The following is a 22949-nucleotide window of genomic DNA, read 5'->3' on the forward strand; positions in this document are numbered from 1 at the left end:
TTAATGCACAGAAATCTCTGGCATTCCTATACACCAACAACGAAAACTCAGAAAGAGAAATTAAGGAAACACTCCCATTTACCACTGCAACAAAAAGAATAAAATACCTAGGAATAAACCTGCCTAAGAAGGCAAAAGATTTGTACTCAGAAAACTATAAAACACTGATGAAAGAAATCAAAAATGACATAAACAGATGGAGAAATATATCATGTTCTTGGGCTGGAAGAACTAATATTGTGAAAATGAATATACTACCCAAAGCAATTTACAGATTCAATGCAATCCCTATCAAGCTACCAACGGCATTCTTCACAGAACTAGAACAAAAAATTTTACAATTCGTATGGAAACACAAAAGACTCTGAATAGCCAAAGCAATGCTGAGAAAGAAAAATAGAGTTGGGGGAATCAGCTGCATAGCACAGGGAGATCAGCTGGGTGCTTTGTGACGACCTAGAGAGGTGGGATAGGGAGGATGAGAGGGAGGCTCAAGAGGGAGGGGACATAGGGACATGTGTACGCATATGGCTAATGTGCTTTGTTGTGCAACAGAAACTAACACAGTATTGTGAAGCAATTATACTCCAATAAAGATCTATTTAAAAAAATATATTAGAAACCATCAAAACTGCTTTATCAAGGGATTTTGCCCTTTTTTAAGAGCCTTCGGGGAAAAACACCCTCAGGGGGAAAGGGGGGGGGGGGGGGGAGGGGATATTGGGATATATGTATACATATAACTGATTCACTTTGTTGTACAGCAGAAACTAACACAACATTGTAAAGTGATTATACTCCAATAAAGATGAAAAAAGAAAAAAAAAAAAGCTAATCCAAAAAATTTACAGTAGCAATCTGACATGGAAACAGATGTACCTAAAGGTAATTTTAAAAGAAAAAAATAAATAACTGGTGGCCAAGGAAAGAAACAAAATCTAGGACATCCCCTCTCTCCCAAAGGTGATACCGATGAGTTGACAAGATTCTGAGATTTCTCATCAATATTCTCATATCTGGAAAAAAAAAGGAACTGAATGGACAATGCTATTTTCCTTCCTTATGACTGAAAAGAGGTGGAAACAGCTAAAGAAAAAAAATAGGTGTAACAGAGTTAGTAAATAAAGATGCTGACACTTAAATGAAAGTGAAAGCCATAGTTTCACATTGAATTGGGTGAAGGATCTGAAGTTGAGGGTCTCTCCCCACCTGATGGGAATGGGGCACATTTCCCAACTTGATAGAATGAGCAGGATCTTGTACAAAAGACTCGGAAATCCCATATTCTAAACAAGGTTGCATATGGTCTAATGAAGGCCCCCATTCCTCCTTGCTCCAGAAAAGTGGATAAAATAAATAGCCCACAAACTGCAACTTGGTGGAGAAAACAAACTGGCCTCAGATATGGTACCAAGAGTCAAGAAATCACACCTGAGCAAATAACCAACAAAGTCTATTGTGCTATACAGTACCTCTATTAACCCATTTACTTCTTACAAGAACTCTGTAATAGGAGCTGTATTATCCCCATTTTACAGAAGATGAAATTGCAGCATGAAGTTTTAAGTAGCATGTCCAAGGTCATACAATCCACACAATCTGAATCAGGATTCCAATCCAGGCAGTAGGACTCCAGAACCTGAGTGCTTAACCAGGATTCTCTATTGCTTTCAAAACAGTGCCTAGTCAGAGCTGCCTGAGCATCATCAGATGTAAAGAAATGACCTGGCAACTAAACAAATACATTCCAGTAGAAAAAAAGAAAAGAGACGAGGAGTAAGAGAGCGAGAGATGGTATGCAAAAAAAAAAAAAAAAAGATTCCAAATGTAGAAGAAAATGTAGCACAAGGAACAGAAGGAAATTCCTCACAATATGGCATTAGATGGTTTCTGAAATTATTGTAAATTGTGTGTTTTCATATATTTCATTTTATAATTGTTTGTTGGTACTATATAACATCACAGCGTTAAGCATTAAAAAAATATGTTTCCTGGCCTTACATATTTCCTCCTCTCTTTTAGGAAATGCTTTCCATATCTCCTTCCTATTTTTCAAATGGGCTGTTCTTCTTGTTTTTTTTTTTTTTTTTTTTTGCAGTACACGGGTCTCTCACTGTTGTGGCCTCTCCCGTTGCGGAGCACAGGCTCAGCGGCCATGGCTCACGGGCCCAGCCGCTCCGCGGCATGTGGGATCTTCCCAGACTGGGGCACGAACCCGCGTCTCCTGCATCGTCAGGCGGACTCTCAACCACTGCACCACCAGGGAAGCCCTGTTCTTCTTGTTTTATAGAAATTCTTTATATATTCTGGAAACTAATCCTTGTCAGTTATACGTGTCAGAAAATTTTCTCCTAGTTTGTGACTATCTTTTTCACTTTTTTATATGGTGTTTTTTGATGAGGAGAAAATTCTTAAATTTAATATAGTTTTATTAGTTTTCTATTGCTGCCAAAAATTACCACAAACTTAGTGGCTCAAAACAACACCTATTTATTATGTCACAGTTCTGTAGGTCAGAAGCCCAGGCAGGCTTGACTGGGTTCTCTGCTTTGAGTCTCACAAGGCCAAAATCAATGTGTCAGCCAAGCTGGACTTTCATCTGGAGACTCAGGGGAAGAAAACACTTCCAGGAGCATTCAGGTGGTTGGCAGAATTCAGTTTCTCATGGTTGTAGGACTGAGGTTCCCATTTCCTTGCTGGGTGGCACCAGGGATCACTCTCAGCTTCTAGAAACCATTTACATTCCTCATCACTACATCTTCAAGCCAGTAAGGGTGCATCAAATCCTTCTCACTCTTAGAATCTCTCTGACTTCTTCTAACACCAGCTCGAGAAAACTCTGCCTTTAAAGGGTTCATGTGGTTACATTAAGTCCACCTGGATACTCCCTTTTTGACATATAATGTAACATAATCATGGGAGTGATAATTCATCATACTTCACAGGTTATGCTCACATTCAAAGGGGAAGGCATTAAATAAAGGTGAGGGTCATTGGGGTTTATTCACAGAATTCTGCCTACCACAATAGTCAAAGTTACAAATACTTTTTTTATAATAGTTTGATCATTTTTGGTTATGTTTAAGAAATTCTTCCCTATCCCAATGTGAAAAAGATATTCTCCTATATTTTCTTCTAACATTTTGAAGTTTTATTTTTTCACTTTTAAGTTCTTAATTCCTCCAGGATTTGTTCTTGTGCATGATATGAGGTAGAGACCTAATTTCATTTTTTTCAATATGGATAAATAATTTCCCTGGTATTATTTATTAAGCAGTTCATCCTTTCCCCACCAATGTGAAACGCCACCTCTGTCATACACTAAGATAACACAGTTGCCCAGGTCTGTTTTCAGGGCTCTATAGTTTGTTCCATTGGCCATGCACCCATCCCTGCATCAATACCACACTACCATGATTACTGTTGCTTTATTCTTGTTATCTAGAAAGGCAAGCTCTCCACCTTATTCTTCTTCAGGAACATTTTGGATATGCTTGAGCTTCTGATCCTTTCAGATAAATTTTTGGAATCAGCTGATCAAATTCAATTTTTGAATCCTTTGGGACTTTGATTGTAAATGCACTGAATCAGTGATTCTCAACTGGGGGCAATTTTGGCCCCCAGGGGACATTTGACAATGTCTGCAGACACTTCTGGTTCTCACAAGAGGAAGGGATGTGTGCTAATAGCATCTAGTGGGTAGAGGCCAGAGGTAATGCTGAACATCCTACACTGCACAGGACAGTCCTCACATCAAAGAATTATCTGACTTAAAATGTCAATAGTACCAAGCTTGAGAAACCCTCCACTAAATTTATGCAATTTGGAGACAACTGATACTTAATATTTTTGATTATTTCAATAAACAATTTATTTTGACCTTACAGCCAGCCATTTTGCTAAAACTCTCTTATTATTTCTAATATGTCTGTAGATCTTTTCAAGTTTTCTGTATGAAAATCTTTTCATCTGCAAATAAATTTATTTCTTCCATTTCAATACTTATGTTTTAAATTTCACTTACTTGTTTTATTGTCATGGCTAGAACCTCCAGTATAAAACTGAACAGAAGGAGAATGGGAACTTTTTCTTCTACCTGATTCTAAATAGAATACCTCCACATTCAAACGTATGAAAATTTTTTATTTACGTTTTTAATACTCAAACTAAATTGCATTTTTGCTAGAAAAAGTGCTCTGCGTGATACAGATTCTTTGAAATGTTAAGACTTTCTTTATAACATATAATCAATTATAAAATCCATACTTTAAAAAATGTTTTATTTACTTATCAAAAATTGAGAGATTTTGAAATCATCTACTATAATGGTAGATGTTTCCATTTCTTCCTGTAGTTCTACCAATTTTTGCTTTATATACTTTGAAGTTATTTTATTGGTTATATTCACATTTAGAAATGTTATGTCTTCCTGGGGAATTAAACCTTTTATCATTCTCGTTAATAATGCTCTTGGCTTTAAATTCTACTTTGTCTGATATTAATGTAGCTATACTAGCTTCCTTAGTATAATGCCTGGTTTATCTTCTTCCACCCACTTGCTTTCAACCTTTATGTGAACTTATGCTTGCAGCATATATACATATCTGGATTTATTTTCCCCCAATTTGATAATCTCTGCCTTTTAACAGATGAATTTAACCCACTGATATTTATTGTGATTATTAATATATTTGGACTAATTTCTACCATTTTACTTTTTTATTTCCATTTGCCCCACTTTATCTACGCTTCTTACCCTTTATAAAATTAAAAAATATTTTTCATTCCGTTTTTTTCTTGCTACTTTGGAATTTACACACCCTACTTCTCTTCTTTTAGCATTTACCCTTGAAAGTTTATCATGCACATTTACCTTTGAATGTTTAACATCAAATAATATCCTTACCCATTTCTCAAAATATACAAGGAACTTAGAATACTATAATTCTGTAGACCCACTCCCATGGTTATCCACTATTTTAGCTGTCTTTTTTTTAAACTCGAAAGTTAGACATTATTATTTTACACAGAAAGTGTTTATTTTATTCTATATACATGTTGACTATTTGTTAATCACACCCCCTTACATCTCCAACCATTCTTCTGGAATAATTTTCCTTCTCTTTGAAGTATATTCTTTAATTATAGGTCTCATGGTGGTAAACTCTGTTTTTGTACTTATCTGAGAATGACTATTTCACTCTCAGCCTTGAATGATAGTTTTGCTGAGTACACAAATATAGGCTGTTATTTTCTCTCTGCACTGTGAATATATTGTATCACTGTCCTTTGGCCTCCATTGTAATGGAGGAGAAGAGTTTACTTTTACTGGCATGGTAATTGTCATTCCTCTGTAGATGTATCCTCTATGTCTAAACATTGCTTTCATATTTTCTATTTACATTGGATATATCCTCTAGTTCACTAAATTAAGTTTTTTATTTCGATGGTATTTCTCATTTCTGTAAGTACCCATTTTTCAAATTCATACATTCATCCTAATAATCTTTTTTTTTTTGAAGTAAAACAGTTTTAATTCTTAAGAGTTTAGTTCAGCCCAAGAACCCAGGCTGTGAGAGACATAACTGACATTTGAATAATTGCATTAATTTAGAAAAGTGCAAGTCTGGTTTTGACAGTTGTGCTTTTGTATATTTCTTTTTTAAACATTTTATTTTTTAGAACAGTTTTAGGTTTAGAACAAAATTGAGAGGGAGGTACAGACATTTCCCATATACCTCCTGCTCCACACGTGGATAGCCTCCCCCATTATCAACACTGTGATTACATCCTTTATTTATTTAAATATTTAAATACATAGTTCTTCTACATTATGTATTCAACCTTTCTAATATCTACAGTCTGTGGGGGACTAGATATGTTCTTTGCTAATTACTTTCTCCTGTGTTTGGTGAAACAGATTGTGAGCTCATTGCCTGACTTTAATTGGTGTGAATCCTATGGACCTAACTTGTGAATTGAACACGTTTTCTTCTTGCAGAGAGAACTACCCAGAATCAATTCAGCCCCCTCTTGAGGGTCTGGGTTCAGCACAGTAATCCCATGCTTTCCTTCCCAATGCTAAAGGCAGGCCCAAAATTCATTTTCTTAACTACTAATAACTGCCCTTAAGCAACTCAACCTCTGCAGTCACCTGCAGTGTCCCACAGGCACCAGCTCCAAGTCACTTTCACCTGAGCTCACGTGTCCTGTTCTTATTTCATTTATTTAATTTAATTAATTAATTAAAAATTTTAGAAGAAGAGATCCTTAGGGACTTCCCATACCTCTGGTGAGGCCAGAAATGTCTCAGTGTATCATTTCTAGTCTTTGATTGTTGTGCAATAAATGAGTTTCTTGGAGCTCCTAGTTAAGTGTTATTGCCAGAAGTAGACCTGAAATATTTGTAGTGAAACTTAGCATCTAGTACAATTCCATTTTTATAAAAACAATTTCTTTCTAGTTATTCATCTTTATACCTATATGTATGAATGGATAGAAAGATGCCTAGAATTTATGTTCATCTGATATTAATTATGGCTATTTCTCAGCGATGGGATTGGAAGTGACTAATTCTTTACAATGGGCCTGTATTTTTTTTTTTTACAAGAGGGATTTTTCTGAAACAAAAACAAAAGAAGAAAAATAAGCAGACTAGAAGCAAATATTCTAAGATGTTAACAGCAGTTGGTTTAGGGTGGGTAGGGGTATAAGTTATTATTATTTTCTTTTTTATACATTTGTTTTTAAATTTAAAAAAAATCACTGCTTGAACATTCACCAACGTAAATGTTTTAGTAGCAACCACCATTTGTATACCATAAGCCCTGCCATTGAGACTGTATGTGACAAGGCAACCAAGTACGACTCTACATCAAGTCTCTAAGTACAAAGTTCACTGTGGGAAGTACTATCAACACTGGTGTTTTCCTTATAAAAGTATGACAACTGATTAGCAGCTGTGTGATACTTCTCCAGTAAGATGGTGATCTTGACACATGTTATTTTGGTAGGATGGTAAGAACTCAAGCCTGACTGGGTTCAAGAACGAACAGAAAAAGAGAAATTGAGCATAGCAGGCTTTTTTTGAGAGTTGAGATGAAAAGGGGCACAGAGAAATGGGGTAATAATTGGAGGGGAATATGGGGTTAAGAGAAGGTTTTGTTTTAAGATGGAGGATCATATGCATGTGCTTGATTAAAGGACATTATGGATTATATGATCTAGTTTTAGCTGAAATAATCTTCAGCGATGGACAAGTGGTTTAGAGATTCACATAGTGAAATGATGCCGGATTGAAAATAATGCCAAAATGCCACAGCAATGAACAAGAAAATGGCAGAGTCTACACTTCTAGCCACAGTAGAAGCTGTTGATCAGCCACATCATGGGGTTCAAAATAAGGGAAAGCTAAGCGGATATGAAAAGAGGTCAGCCCTGTCCTCCAATCAGTAATATTAAAGAGACTAATTGAAATACAGGTCTCTATCTCATATCATTATTGAACCTCTCCCATGAGTTTATTGTGTATGTTGCTCTCTGTGAGGTATCCTTTCCAACTAATATGATATTAAAATCAATGAAAAAGTTTTTAAAAAAGTATGACAACTACTTTGAAGTTTAACTTTTGGTCCAACAGAAATCATATACCATTTTTAGGGAAATACTTCCATGATGTAGAATGTTATTACATTTACCATAGGCCAGAGTAATCCTTCTCTAATACAGGTAAAGTTCCATTGCAAAGAATAATGCCAGTAAAGAGCTCTTTATGGAAGATTGGATGATCCACAGAGGTCATGCTTTGCTAGTCTAGTTGTAAGCAATGTCTCTGGTGATAGTTTTTATAATTATTACCTCTAAGGAAAGGACCTAAGTCTGATGCTTACAGCTCAGAGAAGCTGAGTTACCACTGTGCTTTATATAGCTTTCTGCCTTACCAATCAAGCTGCAATTATCCTTCAGCTCATCTCTTCCTTCGAACAACAAAATCATTTAAACAAAAACTACCCAAGCTATCTACCAGAATTAATTAACATGGGGGAAACAACCAGGAACAGGTAAAAAGAAGTAGAAGTAGTGATGTGTGTATAACACCTTCCCTAAAGTATCTTTTTTTCCCTTGCTAATTCACCACAAAGAAGTGAGGCACAGCTGTTTCAGCTCTGGATCCTAAAGCCAGGGTATCAGATTTCTAGCAATGCATTCAATTTTACATTTCATTATAACTAAATTATTTAGAGGAGTCTTTAAATTCCTTCTGATGGAAATTTACCTGTATGATACCATCACTTGCCTCCATTTTCTCTAACTCAAATGTTAGAGTCATTTTCAATTTCTCCCTTTCTTCTCCAATACATCATCTACCCACCCATTTCCTTTCTAAATTCTGTCTTTAAACATTACCTGTCCCTCATTTCCATAACCCTAGATCAGGTCCTGGATACCTGGATTGAAATAACTGTCTCTTATAAAGCTTCCCTCAAATTTGTATCTCCTTCATGTCTACACAAAGCAGTAAGAATTATCTCCCACCAACAGCTGTTTTCAGTAATAAGAAAGCTAAGTTCTGTGACTAAGCTAAACATCCCTTCTGTTCTCCAAGGCCTACAATGGATCCTAGTTGCAAGTCATATCAAATTGAAATTTCCAAATACTGTTCATTATGTCCTTTATAAACTGTGCTGACTGAGTACTCTCAACTATCTGCCCACATTTTTCTACATATTAAAATTTATATTCTCTATGCCTTTTAATCTGACAACCATACGTTACCACGATTAATTCATTTCTTGTATTCTTTCCTACTATGGTAGGGACCATTTGTTGTCTCCTATATTTATTCTCTCCTTCTTCCTTAACAATAGATTTTCTTTCATCTGGGCACATGTTGGTTCGTATAAAGACTACATTTCTCAGCCTCTCTTAAAGCTGGGAGCGTCCATGTAACTAAGTGCTAAACAGTAGCATGTAAGCCAAAATGTCACGGGCAACTTCCATTAATGTCCTTAAAGGGAAAGGGCATTCATATTTTCAACCCCTCCTCCTTCCTACTGGCTAGAAGGCAGATGTGATGGCTGGAGTCAAGCAGCCACCTTCCACCTAAAGTGGAAGCTACATGCTGAGTTTGGTGGAGCAACAAGACAGAAAGAGGCCTAACATCATGGAGAGCCACATCAATCCTAGAATACCTAGTTCTGGATTATTTTAGAAGAGCAAAATTCCTATTATGTTTACACCACTACCAATTTTGTGGCCTAATACTGTCACTTGTGGGTGCACCTAACTTTAACTGATCTACCCACCTTCAAATTTTCATTTGCTACTTCTTCTAACCCATTAATAATGCCCACCTAGTAAATTTTCTTATTTTCCCCCCACCCAACCAAACTGTCAGTTTTCTTTCTTCTTTTAAAATACAGTTTCCGATTCAAATGCCTACGTGGATATGGTTAGTACTGCCAAACTTACTTACTCTAATTTCTCTTTTTTGAACACAAACACGCACATCTATATGTCTACTATGTATGTGTATTATACACAGTAATGCATAAATGAAAATTTAAAATAATGTAACAGATTTTTAACAAACTTACTACAGTTTTATATCCAAACATTCACTACTCACTTTAAATCTTACTACAGATGCACTTCAACGATGCTCTCACTCACCAAAACTCTTTTCGAACACCGTTTTTGAAACAGACTGAAAGCCCATCACTAGATATAACCTCTATGAGAGCAGAAATACACCCAGTTTGCTTACCAGGCCTAGAACAGTGTCTGGCATATAGTAAGTAGGTACTCAGTACATGTTTGTGGTATGAAAAAAAATTAATTGCAGCAAAACTTCTTCATTTGCAAGTAGATTGATTTTTTTTTAAATAGTCAAAAGATATACAGAGCTCAGCCTAGTGAATAAGAAGCTGTTACCAAGTGGGGAAATACCATTTTGGGTTTTTTAAAAGCAGTGACTATAAAGCAATAAGCTAGATTTTCTTATATGGATCATAATAATGGCTCAGAGTTGAGCTAGTTCTGTAGCAATTTAGGGACTCATTTCCTAAGCTTACAGTGAAGTGAGCCAAGCTTGCTCCCGTTTCAGAGCGTCTGCACCTGCTGTTCCCTCTGCCGGAACACCCCAGATATACCTGGATTGTTCCCTCACTTCATACAAGTCTCTGTTTAAATATCTGCCTCCTCCAAAAGGCCTTCCCTCCCTACCTGACCTAAAATAAAGCATCCCTGTCACTCTCTGTCCTGTCACTGCTTTTCTTCTCTTTATAGGACTTGACACTACCTGACATAATATTTTATATCTATTTTGTTTATGTGTGTTTAATATCCATCTCTGTCACTAGAATATTTGCTCCATGATGAAAGGGACTTTGTTTTACTCACTGCTATAGCTCCAAATTTCTGCTAGATATCCAAATTTCAAATTATAAATTTAATAAATATGTTTATAATGAAAGAAAAGAATAGGAAAAGAAATGGAGGAAGGAAGAACAAGAAAGGTAACAGAGAAGTAGCAAAAGAGGTGAAGAAACTCTAGATGAGTCATAATTGGTTATTTTACTCTGTTACTTTTTTCTAGTATCAGTTTGAATTTAAGGCTTCTATGAGAAAATTTCAGAATGTGTCTCTTTCGAGATTTATTTCAAAGTACTGGGTACCCTAAAGAAAGAGGTTCCGTGACTTTCAGAAGCATTTGGTTGGTATTTACTATTGTAATTACAATGCCCACCTCTTTTACTATCTTTCAACTGCCCCAGTCCACACAAGTACAAATTGAGTGAACATTTGAGAACTTCTGACTTACAGTAGTACTTTAATGATTTTTAGCAGGATGGGTTTGTGTTGGTATTACTATTAACATTTTAAAATTTCAATATTTAACTGACACTTGGAATATCTCTCTTTCAAGATGTTGCTTAATAGAATTACATGATAAAGCTGGGAGGCAGGCCTTTGAAAATGCTTTTAACTCTACTTTACTCCTACTATGCCCCTCACTTACGGCACAAAGTGTAGTTCCTTTCAAGGGACAGCTACGTAAGTCACATTTCATTAATGTTTTTGCTTCCTCAAACTGTCCATTCTTTACACACAATTTAATAACAGGGTTTGTACTAGAGAAGTTAGAGCAAAATGACTTTCCTTTATGTTTTAGCAAATTCAGTAGAAAAGATAACTGCATTTTCCTGCTGATTTCTATTATAACATTATAAATAAGTGCCTTCTTTTTCAGGTTCAGTAGTCCAGATTTAAAGTTTTAGGCAAAGGAAAGGGTTATATAACACAGGGTATTGTCCTCGAAGAGTTTTAGAGCACTTTCAGAATTTTGAGGCACATTTTTTAAAATGTCAATTTCTTCATTTGGAGGATCAAATAGTGCAAATGCACACACAACCAGACCCCTAGTCTCAGAAAACAGTTCTTCACTCTCCAGTTATGATTAACATCTTAAAACTGAATCACGATGCCAAATAGGGTAGTCACTAGTTTCATACCTTTAAAGCTCAAAAACATTTTATTTGAATCCCAGATAAACACATTCAGAAAATAGTCATAAAATTTTCTACTGAATAGTATCTTTCATCATTGTTCTCTGCAGTATAATGTCTAATACAGTAATAGTAGTACTAATACAGTATTAATGCTTCAGTACTAAAACCTAATGTTTTATATGTTTTAGCTGTTCTTAAATGATACCTATTGCACTCTAGGCCAATGCCCATTATACGCACTTTTATTATGTAGCCTTGCCGCCTTAAGAAGCTTACACTTCTTCTCTGAAGCAGGGATTTCTGGTGCGGGAGCAGAAGCACATGCTGTTGGTGAGTTACCCGTACCAGGTAATCTTTTAGGAAATGTCACAGAGTAGGAGGTACGCTGTCTAGTCCGACATGCTACTCTCCTCTCTCTATGCAGCAACTGTTCATTCGTCAGCAACGTTATAACTTGCTTAGACTTTTCCCGGATATAATAACCTGAAAAATACATTAATTGGGTTAGAAAAGAAAATATTAATTAAGGCTACAATTAAGTTTTATTCTAAAGAAAATTAGGAAAAAATGAAAATGTAAGCAAAGCAAAATATTCTCTAGCAAATGTAGAGGGAAATTTAAGTTTCATTAAATTGTCAATAACTGTACTCCTTTTCTCATGCTCTAAGAAGTAAATAATCATATGATGAAATCATATCACACACTGACATTACATTTTTCACCTTAAATATGGTATTGGATTTTCCTTTTGAAAGCAATATATACTCTTCAATAAATCAAACAATACAGGCATACAGAGGAATGAATCAGATCTAGATGTACTGACCTTCTAGGTCAGTATGTCATGTATGTATGACATACTGTATGTACGTATGACCATGACATATGGCTAAAGATTTAAAGTAATATGCATAGCATGATCCAAATTTGTAAAGCATAGGGGAAAATAAACCGTTATAGATAGAAGAGAGAAGCAGATAGAGAAATACAAAGATGGGTGGATGGATGGATGGATGGATGATGGATGGGCAGGTGTACCCACAACATTGTGTATATACACAATCAACATTGTGTATAACTTAGGGATACAATTAGGGTAGGACAAGGGAGGGCAATTGGCTTGTCTCTGACATAACATCCTATCAAAATAACATGATGCCATTAATAGAGTGCCAGAGGACAGTCTAAGACCAGAATTCTAATAATGCTGCTGTCGTCCTTAACCATCGGAGTGACTCTGAGCCAGTTAGGTGGTCTGTCTAAGCCTGAGTTTCCTATCTGAAAACTGTATACCTCTTCAGGTTAATTCACAGATATAAAATTATACTCATTCAAATATATAGTATTACTAGTACTATTCTCAACCATCTCCCATGAGAAATGATAAAGGAAATACCTCTCCACATCTTGGGACCAACTCATATTAACATCTCATGTCTTCCAGAAGTAAACTGAAAGTCCCTAAAGATTCACTACTATGCTCATTTTGGGCTCCAAGTGTGATGAATTAAAGTGTTAATATTTCCAGCTATAATTTACCAGTAGTGGAAGTAGTGAGAAATAGTCAAATTCAGGGTATATTTAGACGGCAGGGGCCACCAATGTTCTCTAAGTGCCAGTCATTTCATTAAGATTGATATGGACAATGTCAAAAACCTTTGCTCAAGTTGCCATCTTTTCCAAGATTATTTTATCTAATCTCACTTCTTAGCCATTTTTTCCTTCCAAACTTCTCTGATAACTGCTTTAAACCACATCATACTCAGCACTCTTAATTTCCTATGATTGGCTTGCAGTCAATAACCAAAAAATCCCACGTGTTTTGGGTTACCACTCTGCTGCATGATAGAAGCCTGCTGTGACTATCAGTCTTTGGGGACAACACACCAGATACTACCTTCTCCCGGATAATTAACATAGCTTGATTTGGTGGGGGGACTTGCCTTCCCATTCTTTGCTTCATGACTCATCTCCTTCCACTTTCCCCCTCACTCCCTCTACTCCAGCCACCTTGGCCACCTTATTCTGCAGTCTCACCACACTCTTTACCTCCTTAGAGCTGTGTGCTGGCCGTTGCTTCTGCCAGGGACTCTTGGCATGACTAGACCCCTGATTCATTCAGGTCTCTACTCACATGTCACCTCCTCAGAGAAGCTTTCCTTCTGTCCATCCTCTCTAAAACAGCCTCACCCCCATCACTCTCTATTCCCTTACCCTGTTTTACTCTTCAACCTGGCACTGATCACTACCTAATACTGTTCTATATAGTTATCTGTTTATGTGTTTATTCTTTTCTCGCCTAGAATACAAGCTCCATGAAGGCAGAGACTCTTTAGTGTCTAGAAGAGTGATTGGCACATAGTAAATGCTCAATAAACATTTACTGAGTGAATGAATCAATAAAGGAGCAAATGACCAAAAAAGTCTCAGTTTTCTCCTTGACATAATACAAGTGGAGCCAGATAGATGAAAAATACTAATTGACAATTTATAACTTAGCTGCCTGAGAAAGTTGCTTGGCCTGAAATAATTTCTTACAACACTCCTAATTAGAAAAGGTTACAACTAGAAATTATGGGACAGATGTGGAATATTCTACTTGGAGTCTGCATGGATTGGTGGAATTTGAGGACAGCTGCAGTAGTTCAAGGGATGAGCAGGTATGTCAAGCAGAATGCCAGTCAATGATGGAGGGCTCCTCCCTGCAGCATCAGGACGGTGGGGCCACGGGAGTTTACAGAAAACAGAGGAGAAATCACCCAGAAGTGAACTTCCCATTCAAAGCTGCCCGCTGCCCTAGCTACCTCCCACCACCCTCGAGATGCTGGAGAGCGGGAACCTGGATGTTTTAAAGCGTCAAAGTTGAAAGTGAAAAAAATCTAAGAGCCCAATAAACCTGCTTGAGATAAATAACAGAGATGAGATATGAAATAACAATAGCAATAAGATGGCATCTACTTACTTCTTACCAATACGTTTCAAAAAAGAATGAATACATAGTACTAAAATAGAATAGTACCGAAAATAGAATAAACTTAGGCAACAACTGCTTTGTGTTTGAAAAAAGGGGGGCTAGGGAAGGGAACTGGGAAGGGGGAGAGGGAGAAAAGGAGGCAAGGAGAGGGAGACAGACAAAGAGAGGAGAGGGCGGGAGGGAGAAAACAGATTCTCTGAAATAAGAAATTAAACTATGTTAAGAGATCAATATCCAAAGACACTATGTAAAACACATCAAGATGAAAAGCTTGTTGGTTGAGGTAAAGGTTAAAATAAAAATAAAGCTATATACTGTTTAATTGTGAATGTTTTGGTTATAAGTGACAGAAACTCAATTTGAACGGGCCGTGGGAAAACCAGGGGCTGCAACTGGGCCTCAAATACAAATGAAGCCGAGACTGGAAAACTACCAGGACCCTCCGCCTCCCACCTCTGTTTCTCCCTGTGTAATGCCTTTATTTTCTCCTTTCGCAGGTCGACTTCTTCAATCTGAATGTAGATATTTACCACAGACAGCTCCAGATTCTCATCTCACACGCTGCCACCTGAAAAGTCCCCCTCTTCATTTATTCAAATCTGAAACATCCAGGAGAATGACACTGAGTGGCCCAGCTTGAAAGTCATATACTCATCACCGTGGCCAGAGGGTGGAATGCTACCATTGGCAACCCCCATTAGAAAGACACAATGGAGTGAGGGAGGGTCAACAAGATAGAAAAATGAATGAGGAAAAAGCCAATTTGAGCAATCCTCCCAAACTGAAAGGACAAGGACATACAAATCACTAGATCAACTATGCAACAGACCAGTTCCAAGGATGTTAACTTTTACAGTCATTTAATCATTTCCTGAACACTTAAGTTTCAGGAAATGTTCTAAGTAGTAGGGGCACAGGTGAGGAAAAAAGAGACAAGGTTCCTAATGAAGATAATTTCAGATAAAAATTAATGCTCTAAAGGAAATAAAGCAGAGGGACATGCTAACATCAATTCAGGGTGCAGTCAAGGAAAGTCTTACTGAGGAAGTAACATATCAGCTGAGTCTTAAACAGCAAGAAAAAGCCAGCTGTGCAGACATACAGGCAGAGGGAACAGCCCAGATTCCACTTCTTCAGGAAAGCCTTCTACTGAGAGATAACAACCGCTCTTCCGCCTCGCCCTACATGTACGTCAGGGCCTCGATGGCCAGGCTCTGCTTTCACACACTCTCACAGCACCTACACTTGTCTTTCAGAGTGCTTCCACAGTTTTTAACTGCCTATGTGATAAATATTTTTTTCTCCTTTAGAGTATAACATCCACGAATGCCAGAAGTGTACTTGTTCACTTAAGAGATACTTAAGAAACGTTTGTTAAATAATATGCTGAGGACAGATTTCCTAAATGCAGGGGAGGAGTCTATATAAATTCACAACCGAATGTCATGTAACAAGGTTTGGAAATATGGTAAATTCAAAGATATTGGGCACTGAGATGCATCAGCAAGAAAGACACATACCAGACTTAAAACCAAAAAACACATATTGGGCTTCTTGTTATAAAACATCATAATACTCCTCTCTCCGTTCCTGACCCACTGACCTGCCAAGATCTACTCTTCTTCCTATATTCCTTTCTCAGTGAGTTTTACTTCCGTTCTAAGCCAGAAGTATGAACATTCACTTCCCCAGACTCAGTAATCCATGTCTGTTGATTGCACCTACTAACCATCTTCTAATTCTATGCTTTCCTCTCCATTTCTCTTAGTTCAGGCCTGTGATGTTGTAAATTATTTATTCATCTGCAGTCTCCTTTCCGATCTACCCTCCACAGTGCCTTCAGGGGTGGGGATGGGGTGGAGTGCGGAGGAAGAGGAGAAGTATCCCAAACGGTATAGCTGATCAAGTTATTTTCATAAAAAACCTTCAGTCAAGTTGGCACAGTAAGTTCATGCTTCAAAGTACCCTTCTGCTCTATTCCAAATGCACAGCAATAATAGACATCACCGGTTCTGAAAAACAAGATAAAAACCTCCGAGAACCAGAAATATCAGAGAAATGAAAAAGCACTGAACAGGGCTCAAGCCACAGGGCTGCTGGGCTCTTGATCTGGAGGCCAGGAGTTCAGCCCCTCAGGTGTTAGGGAACCAGAGGTGGTCTCACTCTTTGATGTTAGGGGGTATCCATGCTTGTGAGAGAAGGCTGGAAAGAAAAGAAAAAGGAAAAGGAAAAAAAATAAACAGCCACTAATTGGTTCCTGGGCTGTAACATATTTGTAGCTGTGGGAATAGAAGGACACAATGCAGCCGTAAGGCCTGGAACTCAACTAAGCCACCCCCTGGCTCAGCAACTGAATCTGTGGCACCCTCATATCATCACAGGGCATGACCCCTGAGCTACCTTTATAACGCTGTACTGGAGGTGGAAACTGAAAAATCAGCATAAATGGAAAAGTGAACATGGTTAGCTGGGGAAGAACCTCTCACCCAAAATAAGCCTGAAAACTAAAATTCCAAAATAGATTTTAAAAAATCTTAAGATGGCCAGGAAATGCAGCAATTAAAACATATATTCGGGCTTCCCTGGTGGCGCAGTGGTTGAGAGTCTGCCTGCCAACGCAGGGGATACAGGTTCATGCCCTGGTCTGGGAGGATCCCACATGCCGCGGAGTGACTGGGCCCGTGAGCCACAATTACTGAGCCTGCGCATCTGGAGCCTGTGCTCCGCAACAAGAGAGGCCGTGATAGTGAGAGGCCCGCGCACCGCGATGAAGAGTGGCCTCCGCTTGCCACACCTAGAGAAAGCCCTCGCAAAGAAACGAAGACCCAACACAGTCATAAATAAATAAATTTTTTAAAAAAACAAAAAAACATATATTCACTCCAAAAGAAATCAATGTTCTATAGGATTCTATAGGATCTTCTATAAATCAATATTCTATATTATTGTAAGATTTAAAAATCTAACAACAAAGATTTTAAATAAGTATTAAGACAGAACTTATATAAATACTAAATAAAGATTAACACAGGAATCACATTCACAACAAGGAATATGAAATTATGAAACAAAACAAAAATAGGCAGAAATGAAACAAGAACAGATAGATATGAAAAGAGCCAACTTAAAATCCTAGAAATGAAAGCTATAGTCACTGGGATTAAAAAGAAAAAACCCTCAATACCCAAGGCAAACTCCAAAATCTAACAGTTGAAGAGAGAATTGGTAATCAAAGAATAGTACTAAGGAACTCTTCCAAAATACAGCACAGAGAGGCAACAAGATTAAAAAGATTAACTAAAAGTCATAAGGGACAGATTACAAGACCCCAATAGTCACTCAGAAGTTTCAAAAGAAGAATACAGTAATCACACACACAAAAAAAAGCAATATTCAGAAAGAGCTGGGAATTTTACAGAAAAGCCATAGAATCCTCACGTCAAAAATGATCTCCAAACACCAAGCAGGATAAATAAAAATAAAAATAAAACAATACCTAGCAACACTGTAGAAAAACAGAAGAACATGTAAGATAAACTCAAAGCTACCAATCCCTTCTTTGGGCCTACAAGAGCCCACTGGCCACTCAGTCAGCAAACATTTATTCGACACCTCCACAAACTAGGTGAAGAAACAGAGATACAACTAAAGTAATCTCAGCCCTCCACACGCCCACAGTCCAGTGAAGGGACTGAGGTAAAATAAGTCATTACAGCAGAGCCATGCGTGCTACCACGGACGTGTGGACAAAGCACTACGGATGGGTGAACTCCACAGGCAGTGGGAAAGCACTTCTGGTGCATTTTGCATGAAGCTTTACTTGAACGTGAATATACACTGCAGGAAATAATAAAAGTAAAAATATGTCAATGGCTAATATTTTTACCTAACATTGACTTATGACTTACTATGTGCCTGACTTTCAGACATTATCTCTAATCCTCACAACCACCCTCAGAGTTTATGAAGTACATTTTACAGATGAGAAAAGAAAGTTTAGGGTGGGTAAGAAACTTTCCCAAAGTCATAAAGTTGATAAACTAGAAAATATAGATTGGCTCTATAAAAATAACAAAATATAGACTTTAATTTGACTGACTTTAGTATACAAATGCAAGCTATTTTATTTGATGAGAATCTGAGAAGAGAATGATTCTGCTGACACAGCACTGAAGTCCTAACCTGGTTACTGGCCCTTTTGTGTTTACTGTCTGCTGTCCATATGAGTACAATAAACAAAGAGCACTGTGGGAAGACTGGCTGGACGGGAACAGTTAACTTTATATAAATTCATGATTTGCTTCTTGCTACTATGATTATCAGTATGACTTTATTTGTTGAAAAGGAGCGAAAGACGATCCAAAATATTCAACTAGGTATAAAGGTTTTGTTTAAACTCACAGTAATATAACTTTTAACAATAACAGAACAGGCTTATCGTGACCCAAAAGTCTATAATATGGTTGTTAAAGGAAATTCATTTGTTCATCAAGACTACAAAAATGTTTGTTACAGGAAATCACATTTGCTCACGTAAGCTATAAATGAACTCAGCAGCATTGTGTTAAGTAACCAGCCTCTCGATAGATCAGCACACCTACATTGCATTAATTAGTCAAGCCACCAACATCTAGCAGGTGAGTTCAATGGTTAGAGAATTCTGACTACTGCTGTCTGACAGCTGTAGAAAAAAATTAAGCCCTTTGAAGCTAGAGTTTTTTCCACAGTGTTCAGTCACTACATCACACTGCCTAGGAACTGTTGCTTCCTACTCTCCACATCCAGTCCCTCCTGTAAGAGAAGTAATACCTCCAAATTTTAGTTTTTTGACTTTTAGAGCCTTAACACAGCTAACCAAGATCTAAAATAATATTTTTACTTTGAAATGTTTTCTTTTTCTTGAACTTTCTCTTTCCAGGTATCTTGTCTCTATTCAGTTTATTTCAGTCGCCTTGAAAAGAAAATCCCTATCATTCCTTTTTTCTCCTATTTGCCCAGGCTCCCTTTTTCTCTAAGCCTAAATACCTGAGTTTTTCTCTCCGTCTACGAGTACCTGAACTCAAAAAACAAACTCCCTCTCAAAAAACGTTGATTTTAATCACTTATAAGCTAGTGTAAATATAAAGAAATGTATTACATATTCCAGAAAATTTACCTTTCACATTTTAATTTCTTAACTACGGCTTAAAAGGCTTTGTTCTTACCCCAAGACATTACGACTTCAGTGAGCAAATGGGTAGGTGAATGGTAAGGGTTCATCCTCAAGTTTTGGAAGACACACAGAGAAGCAGCCTATACAAAATCAGCCATCAACATAAATGTGAACTGTCTAATTTCCTAAATTAGATGACTGATAATGACAGCAGAAAACTAAAATGGCAGTAATGTCATCAAGGCATGCTACTTCTAGTAAAATAGCTTAATGTAACTTTTTAACAACACTGAAAATTTGTTTTTTAAAATGTACCTTTTAAAAATCTACCTTTAGTTTAAATATATGTGTATAAAATATATTTACTTTATATAAATGTAAAATGGCCCATTTAAGTGAAATTAACCACAATTTCATGACTTACCTAATTGAGAATAAAACAGTACATAAAGTTATAAATATGCATTTCTGAGAATCTGAATTGGTTTTATAAAAAGAATACTATAATTTGTTTAAATAAATTGTTTAGTAGTACGAAACATTCAACCAGGTATTTTTCAGACAATTTTAATTAAGTTCATTCTGGTAGTTCAATGAAACTATTAGGATATTTTTAAGAACTCCTTAAAAATTAAGAGAGGCTGTGTAGCATAATAATAGAATAGAACTAAACAGTATTAGGATATATATGTTTTAATCATGTTCAGCCATTAATTAGCTGTGCAACCTTACCTAAAAAACTTAATCTGAGTGTTAACTCATCATCTCTGTAAGAAAGATAAGACATATCCTACGTTCCTCATAAGATGTTGTAAGGATCAAATGAGATACCATACATGGAAATGCTCTATTATTAAAATCTAAAAATGCTCAAACAACTAGATTACCATACAGGAAAGAAAGAACTTTACCTCACAATATACCTCCAGTATTTCAGGTGAAATATCGTGAAATATAAAGTAATGTGTCCAACTGTTAACCTTAAAAAGAACTACAATAAGTATAATACAGTGTCCCAAAAGTCTGAAAACATAGGGGAAATCATGTATTTATTGTAAATTTTTTGAGATTATTCATTGCTTTAAATTTACTTCACCTGAAAAGCTGTCTGGAAGTTGAAGAAAAACATATTGAAAACATTATTTGAAAATGTTAACTAATGTACTATTTGAAAATAAATTTCTCCTGTTTCCCAACTACTGTGACTTGTTTTCTGAATTTTTTCCCCTGTAGTATCACTATTATTAATTATTGATCATGTTCTATATGATAGGCACTGTTATAATGTTGGAGATGGAGCATGGACGAAGCAGACATAAAATGTTCCTGCACTCATGAAACTTACTTTCTGGTAGGAGGAGACAGACAATAAACAAATAATAAGATAAATCATACCCTACGTCAGATAAGAAATACTATGAAGAGAAAGAAAACAGAGAAGGTGGCTAGGGCATATCAGTACAAAGAATGGGTGGGGCTGCTTTCTTATAAATAAGGTACATCTAGAAGGCCGCACTAACAAGAGGACTTTTTGAGCAGAGATCCGGAGGATGCAGAAAGCACTGCAGGTATCTGGGGACTCCAGGCAAAGGGAACAGCAAGTGTAAAGACCAATGGAGAAAAAAAAGACTTTCTTCTATAATATTTTCTACTTTTATCTTTTCTGTATCTCTTCTTGATAACCTGTTTCTAGGGTAGGATCCAGCTGTTGATTACTTGGATCACTACAATTTCTCTTCGATTAATTTCCCATTACAGACTTCACTCTCTGCTTTTTTTCTTCTTGGACTGAACAAAATCATTCTTACTGATTAGTTTTTCAATGATCACATTCCTTTCTTCAAGTCCCTTATTGTTTTTATGATTTCCATTAGTAAAAATTTATTGATTATCTATTATGTGCCAAGGCCTGATGGTAAAAAGATGATTAACATATGGTATACACCCTCAGAATTTAGCTAAGGAGAGATATATATAGTAGATAAGATACACTGTAAAAAATACCACTCTTATATTATGAATAAAGTGTTGCAGCAATTAATTCTGCCCAGCGAAGAAAAGACGAGAGTTGGGGGTACAAAGGAAAAGGCCTCTGAGCTAGGATTTGAAGACTAAATAGGAGTTCAGAAAGCAGATAGCAAGGAAAGAATATTACAGGGAAGAAGAAACATCTTAAATACAAGCACAGCGATGTATAAGCAAATAATATATTAAGAATGCTTGGTGATGCAATGTCCTAGATTGAAGACTAAGGAAATAAGAGTAGAAAGGTAGATTGGGAACACACTAAGAGTCTTGACTCTATCACGAGAACCAATGGGGTTTTTTTTATACAATTTTTAAAAATTTAATTTAATTATTTTTTGGCTGCTTTGGGTCTTCGTTGCTGTGCGTGGGCTTTCTCTAGTTGCGGTGAGCGGGGGCTACTCTTTTTTGTGCTATGCCACAGGCTCTAGGTGCGCGGGCTCAGTAGTTGTGTCTCATGGGCTCTAGAACACAGGCTCAGTAGTTGTGGCACACAGGATTAGCTGCTCCGCGACATGTGGGATCTCCCCAAACCAGGGATTGAACCTGTGTCCCCTGCATTGGCAGGCGGATTCTTAACCACTGCGCCACCAGGGAAGTCCTGAGAACCAGTGGTTTTGAACTATTTCAACTGAACACACCATCAGTAACAAATTTTTGTGCATGCATCCACCCCCAAATATATATATACATTTATTTATGTATAAATTAAATTATGTCAAGAGCTACTATTCTAATATGTTACACTCATTAGGGAACAAACATAAAAAGAGAAGTGTATAAAAGATAAAAATAAAATGAGTAATATTTTCCCCAATGGAATCATTTTTCGTTAATTAATATTTATTAAATTAATAGTGTGCGCCAATGTTATCAATCAACCTTCCATAATCAACAAATGAATATACAGTTGACCGTTGAACAACATGGGTTTTAACTGCAAGGGTTCACTTATATGTGGATTTTTTTCAATAAATATGTACTACGGTACTACACAATCTGTGCCTGGGTGAATCCGAGGATGTGGAACTGTGGACTGTAAAGTTATATGAAGATTTTCCACTGTGCATTGTGGGGGAGGGGGCGGTGTCAGTACCCCTAATCCCGACATTACTCAAAGGTCAACTGTACTACGCTTCTGTTGACAATTCAGTTCTAACTTGCTTTTTTTTTTCCTCTCTCTCGATGCTAACAAATCATCAAGAGTATTTATAAAGTCCAACACAGCATAGTTGTACTTCTTTAATCCTAAGCTCAACCATTAGGGAATCTGAAAGACCTTTATGAT

At 36.8% G+C, this 22949-nt stretch overlaps 1 protein-coding gene across 1 annotated transcript in view; it reads right to left on the minus strand.

Moving 5' to 3' along the window:
* ENTHD1 (ENTH domain containing 1) overlaps positions 1-22949 on the minus strand; it is a 97988-nt gene that overhangs the window by 69364 nt on the left and 5675 nt on the right. The window contains exon 2 of the mRNA XM_027107712.1: positions 11751-11993. Within this exon, the coding sequence (XP_026963513.1) occupies positions 11751-11993 (243 nt within the window). The remainder of the gene's footprint in view (positions 1-11750; positions 11994-22949) is intronic.

Source organism: Aethalodelphis obliquidens, unplaced genomic scaffold (genome assembly GCF_003676395.1).
Source record: "Aethalodelphis obliquidens isolate GAN/ISIS:26980383/991018 unplaced genomic scaffold, ASM367639v1 scaffold8, whole genome shotgun sequence".
Lineage (NCBI taxonomy): Eukaryota > Metazoa > Chordata > Mammalia > Artiodactyla > Delphinidae > Aethalodelphis > Aethalodelphis obliquidens.